The sequence below is a fragment of the Rutidosis leptorrhynchoides genome, chromosome 1 (genome assembly GCF_046630445.1).
Source record: "Rutidosis leptorrhynchoides isolate AG116_Rl617_1_P2 chromosome 1, CSIRO_AGI_Rlap_v1, whole genome shotgun sequence".
In the NCBI taxonomy this organism is placed as follows: Eukaryota; Viridiplantae; Streptophyta; class Magnoliopsida; order Asterales; family Asteraceae; genus Rutidosis; species Rutidosis leptorrhynchoides.
Window position 1 is genome coordinate 483,374,348 of NC_092333.1, and position 6,587 is coordinate 483,380,934.

The following is a 6,587-nucleotide window of genomic DNA, read 5'->3' on the forward strand; positions in this document are numbered from 1 at the left end:
AAATTAGTCATTTGAGTGTTTTGGTCATTTGCTTCCATAAATCAACTTCTCGTTGTTTGTTAAAATATATTTAAAATATTACTTAAATCAAAACGTTTTATAACTATATTAATATTACATTGTAAAATGTGTGTGTGTATATATACATATATATATATATATATATATATGTATATATATATATATATATATATATATATATCTTTATTTAGGAAAATAATTTATATATATAATTGAAATATTTATTTAGTTTTCAAAACCAGTTATACTTCAAAGTCCGTTTTATATAATTTAAACTCGTTTAAATAATAGAAGTTATTATATCAAATAATGTTTTGAATAATATAAAAACTAGATAATTAATTTACCAAGGGACACGAAGCAATCACTGTAAAGCATGCTTTTGAAAATTAAACGAGAATCTCCATTAACTTTTGACTAACCCTCGTTAATGACACTTTATTCCAATTTGTAAAATCACTTTACCAATTATTCCGAATATCGTTAAAAATGAAAGGTTTCCTAAATCAAAGTGGACCTCTCAACAGAGACACGTAAATCATGTCATAATGAATCTTGATAAACATATTGAAACAAATACGTTCATGTAAAGTATTATATGTTTAATACTTTGTTAACATTCTCAAGTATGTATATATATATATATATATATATATATATATATATATATATATATATATATATATATATATATATATATATATATATATAATCATATCCATTTATATAATGGTTCGTGAATCGTCGAAATTTGGTCGAGGTTAAATGAATGTATGAACATAGTTTAAAATTTTTGAGATTCAACTTAACAAACTTTGCTTATCGTGTCGGAATCATATAAAGATAAAGTTTAAATTTGGTTGGAAATTTCCGGGTCGTCACAGTAAACACAAATATGTATTAGGAAAATTATTACCCCACTAACTGTCGCTACTCAGATTTTTAGGAAAAAAAAACTTTTTAAAAAGTAAAAGGAAAAAAAATTAACAGGATAATATTTGAAGCTTAAACACGAAATCACTTGCAACCGTTAATCCACGTTTGATATTCAATTATAGATGCGATCCTTAAATTATTCAACTCTTCGAGGTTGTTACGGGAAATGGGTTTACTTAATATCTATATAGTTACAACTCGGGCATCGACAGATGATAAAATTATGTTATTAAAAGAGACGTAAACTAAATACATATAGACTCCGATAAAGCTTAAGAAAATAGAGCTGAAACAAATTGTACATAAAAAACGGAAACATTTTTAAAGAGATTACGGTAAATGGTTTCGCTCATATCACATCGACAATTGGCACCCAAAAAATAATACTTATTATTTTAATAATAATTGAAATAAAAATACAAAATTTAGGCATTTACAGATGTTACATTTAAAAAAAAATAATAAAAAGGGGAAAAAAAATGTGATTGAAGTTTAGAGTACTCAAACGACCAAGAATTGGGTACTCTTTAGTATGTAAGATGTTACATTTAAAAAAAAAATAATAAAAAGGGGAAAAAAAATGTGATTGAAGTTTAGAGCACTCAAACGACCAAGAATTTAAAAAAAAAAATAATAAAAAGGGGAAAAAAATGTGATTGAAGTTTAGAGCACTCAAACGACCAAGAATTGGGTACTCTTTAGTATGTAAGATAATAATAATAATAATAATAATAATAATAATAATAATAATAATAATAATAATAATAATAATAATAATTTAGTCTCTTTTATCTCAAAAAAACAAAAAACAAAAAGATTACATATATTTACATCGAGAAAATAAATATTAAATTTCATTGAATTTTTTTTGGTAAGCGAGGAAACCATCAATGAGCATATTTGCTCTCCCATAGAAGGTAAAACATCGGGTAATCAAGCCCCCAGATCGCAAGCCTGCGTGGTTAATTTCATTAATTATTAACTCTTATATACTAAATGTGGTGGGAATGAGTGTAGTTTCAGTTATATCAGATTGTAATTTTGAGTTTGCGTTTACATTACAAACGGTCCTTCAAATTCGGCTACATTTACACAACAACCCCTCAAGTTTTCACTTTTCAGGGGTTAAAAGTGTAAATATATAATTTTATTAAAATAAAAGAAACTAATTCCACCCGAACTTATAACGGGCCTTATCTTCTCGCTCGGTACGAGTTAAATTTTTTCGAGACCACCGTTCAATTACGAAAAATCTTACAAACCCAACGGGACTAACTATACGCGAAACGGACAATTTTTAAAAAAACGCTAAACACAACGACAACACGTATCTTCCCGCTCGCCACGAGTTAAATTTTTTCGACGGCAGCGTCAGACTCGAAATAATTTTATGAACAAAACGAAACTAACCACGTTCGAAACGGACACTTTTTAAAAAACGCTAAACACAACGACAGCCCGTATCTTTCTGCTTGCCGCGAGTTAAAATTTTTCGACAGCACCATTACACTCGAAAAAATTTATTGAACAAAACAAAACTAACTACGTTCGAAACGGATACTTTTTAAAAAACGCTTAACGCAACGACATCTAAAACGGCGCTTAACACATGGACCGTGTTCCCCTCCGTAAATACACAACGCTACGTTAAATATGAATACACAGCCCGGACTAGTTAAATTCTATATTTTACTTTTTTTATCATACATATATTTATTTTTTAATTATTCAAAACAAAATGACTTTAGATTTAAAATTAATTTTTCGTTTACACATATTAAAACTAAATTAATATAATATTATTTGAGTTCAATTTTATTCAGTTTACGGTTAAACCGAATTTGAAAAAGTATTGAACTCAAATTTGAAAACCTAACGAAGTTCGAAAAATTCACATTCGGTTTCGTGTTTTGGTTTTCCCTGAATCGATTTTTTAGTTAATCGGTTTGAAACTAAAATATCTGTGCAACACCCCGGCCTTGAAGACATTAAAACAGCCGAGACCCGAGTCACTTAAAAACACTTGACGAATCCAGTCATGCAACAAATGCTTCAACTCCGCCTGAGACCTCTAAGAGGTTGAAACCTCATGGACAAAACAAATATGAGGATGTATGAAATCTCTAAACAGAGATGCAAACCAACCGAGCGAGAAAACGCGAAAAAACTCGGTATTGCGAAAAAGGAAACTGCGAACAACTCATCGTAATGCATTGGCAAGATGCAGGAGTGAAACTGAAAGTGGCAAGGGGAAAGCAATTTCAAGCTTAGAAAGGGCAGGGACACAAGAGAGCAAAATCTACAGTAGCAAAAACGATGACAAACATACTTTTCCTACATAAAAATAGCAATGAGTATCTCAACACAATGAAAATTCCGGCAAATCTTGAAACAAAATCAACACATGTGGATAACAAACAAACATTGTAGCTAGAGACCATCGGCACCACAACTTCACCACAACTGAAGAAACCAGCAACTAACAAAATATCATATGCTTGTTGCACATCAACAGGTCATTATTTTGAACACACACAGTAATCCAACAGCTAGCATAACTTCATATAATACGGCAAAAATGACCACATACCGAATGCATAACCTAACACTTGTAAACAAAAGTGAGTACACTCATACTTCTACTAAAACTGCTAGTTAATCATAAAAGCACCCACATATGCAGTGCTCAGACTTTGCAAATGATAGATAACTTAAATAAACTACATAAAATCCTTTTAATCAAATAAACTGAATCCCATGTCATCATCACTCTCTTCTTTGGGTTCCTCCTGCACCACCATATTACCAAACGTAAGTATCCATTTAAATACATTACTAAACTCCTCAGCTAAAAAAAAAAAAAAAGAAGACAATAACTGTACCTTCTTTTCCTCAGCTGCAGGGGCAGCAGCGGCTGCAGCACCACCGGCGGCAGGGGCAGCAACAGCTGGAGCGACACCACCACCACCTCCAGCACCGACATTAACAATGAGATCCTCAATGTTTTTCTTCTCTGCAAGCTTGGCAAACAAGCTTGGCCAGTAAGATTCACACTCAACATTGGCAGCTTTCAAAATGGTAGCAATCTTCTCAGCCTGCAACAACAATATTACATTAAACGTCACCATATCTCCTCAGCATGTACAAACGATCAAACACAGTTAAGTTGTAGAATACTGTCATTTGTTTCTGCACCACAGCCAAACATAATTTATCTAATGAAAGTCCAACATTTGTCCAAATGACCAACATATTATCAATATTTAAGTGATCGTCCATGTTTATCAATGATGACATAAACAAACAAACGTATATGACATATATAATCGGCTAAATTACAGATGTAACTGTCAACTTTCCGAAAATCAAGTGAAACATTATCTTTATCTATTTTATATAAATCAGCTAAAACAATTACAGTATATAGAAGCATGCATGTATCCCTAGATATGAATACAATCATTTTTGAAATGATACTAAACGTAAATTGTTGACCAAATCGAACAATAGTGTTTGCATTTTTTTTTTTTTTTAAAGCAAACTCACACGCTCACCTAATACTAAGACGAATATATATACCACCAAATGTCCCGAGCAGGACTCGAACCCTCAACCTCAAGGTTATAAGGGTGACCTCGATACCCTCAAGCCATTGGTTCTTTCGTACATAGATGACATACAAATAGCACCAAAATTTAAGCATAAAAAAAAATTCAGAAATCATCCAATGTAAACATTCATAAACTTGTCAAAATACAGAGCTTAACATAAATTAAGACATCTATAACAGAATCATAACATTACAAGCGTTATATATTTTTAAGTTATACAATTTTCTACAAGTAGTTGCAGTTACATATCACATAAACTCACACATTTATATGCAAAAACAAAAACATTTTACAAATTTAATAAATAAATAAATAAACCTCAAGTTAGCTTATTACAGTGATAGGGATGCCATCGTCGCAGAGAATCAAAGTAGCGTAAGTGCAAGCAAGCTCTCCGATCGACATTTTTTTCTGCAAAATTAATAAATAGATAAAATCAAATAAATTAAATATATTTTAATCAGTTCTCGTACAATATGATTAATAATGCAATTTTCTTTAACCACAGATCTAAATCAATCGTACTTGTTGTTGTAATTGTTGTTGTTGTTGTTGTTGTGATTGCTGATACAATTTTCTTTATTTTTTGGTTCCGATCACTCAACTCAAACTACTGCGCTTCCTGTGGTTATGATTTGGCGAATTCTAGGGCTTTTGAGATTGAGCATGGGCTTGCAGGTACAAAATAGAGGGCTCATATTTTTTGGGCTTAGTTAGATTCTTAAGCCCATGTTTTTCAGGTTTAATACACTAGATATACCCTTCTAGGTAAAAACATTTTAACTTTGCATGTGTTTTATTTTCAACTTTTTGATTTTAAAAGTTTTATTTGTATTAAATATTATTTGATAAAAGTTATATCGATGAGTTGGCTTTTAAATATAGTTTTTAACGGTATAATGTTCATTAAGTATTATATAACACAAAAGTAATAATTTAAAGTCAAAGTTGAAAAGAAAAAACACTTAAAGTCAAAACGACTACTAATATGAGAGAGAGTAATTTATAATCCGGGACGTCACAAAATTAATATTATAACAATTAAATTTATATTTATATTTAATAACAAAATATCAAATAATAAAGTAATTTTTATTTGAATTACAATTACTAAATTAGTGGTTGAAATTTAAATTCAGATTAATTGTTAAATTTCAAATCAATCTATCTTCTACCTTTTATACCTTAACCTTATATATTAATGGAAGAGAAAAAATGTGTCGTTTTTTCCATTTGTAGCTTACCAAACGACAACCCTTACCCCCACCCCATATTTACACTTTCACCCCATTTCGGGGTCTTTTTGTAACTTCAAAAAATTTTCAGGGATATAAAACGTAAATTTATTATTTTATTACAAAACCATAAACAAACACCACCCAAAATTTTAACAGGCTGTATCCTTTTGCTCGCCGCGAGTTAAAATTCTCCGAAAGCACCATTAAAAATAATTTTACGAACAAATTGAAACTAACTGCGTCCGAAACGGATGCTCTTTAAAAAATACTAACCGCACTTACATCTTAGATGTGGCTTATCTTTCTATTCCCCGCGAGTTATTCCTCACCATCATAACCATTAAACTAGAAATAATTTTACGAACAAAACGAAACCAACTACGTTCGAAACGGACACTTTTTAAAAAATGTTAAACACCGACATCTAAAACGGGGCTTTACACATGGCCGTTTTTCCTTCTGTAAATACATAACGCTATGTTAAATATCAATATGCAAGCCGAAAGGCCCCGCCGCATCGCGCGGGCCGATTAAGATCTAGTTATATACATTAAAGGATACTCAAGATTATCTCATTAATGATATGCATGCTTTCACATTAAACGCTCATGCGTATCACGTGCTTTGTGCACACTTATTCATTAAGTCATACGCTAATTTATATTAGCATGCAGTCAGGCACACAATGCATTGATTTGCCACACATTATAATCTTATCCTAAAATAAGTCGTAATCATTTTCCATTTAAAACGCCGTTATTATGTGTGACGCCCCGTACAA

General features: G+C 31.0%; 1 protein-coding gene across 1 annotated transcript; it reads right to left on the reverse strand.

Moving 5' to 3' along the window:
• Positions 1 to 3,343: 3,343 nt before the first annotated feature.
• LOC139875103 (uncharacterized) lies at positions 3,344 to 5,187 on the reverse strand. Its single transcript, XM_071862471.1, has 4 exons — positions 5,109 to 5,187; positions 4,905 to 4,979; positions 3,840 to 4,052; positions 3,344 to 3,746 (listed from the first exon to the last, which is right to left on the reverse strand). The coding sequence occupies exons 2-4, from the start codon at positions 4,971 to 4,973 to the stop codon at positions 3,693 to 3,695; spliced, it is 336 nt and encodes a 111-aa protein (XP_071718572.1). The 5' UTR covers positions 4,974 to 4,979; positions 5,109 to 5,187; the 3' UTR covers positions 3,344 to 3,692.
• Positions 5,188 to 6,587: the final 1,400 nt, after the last annotated feature.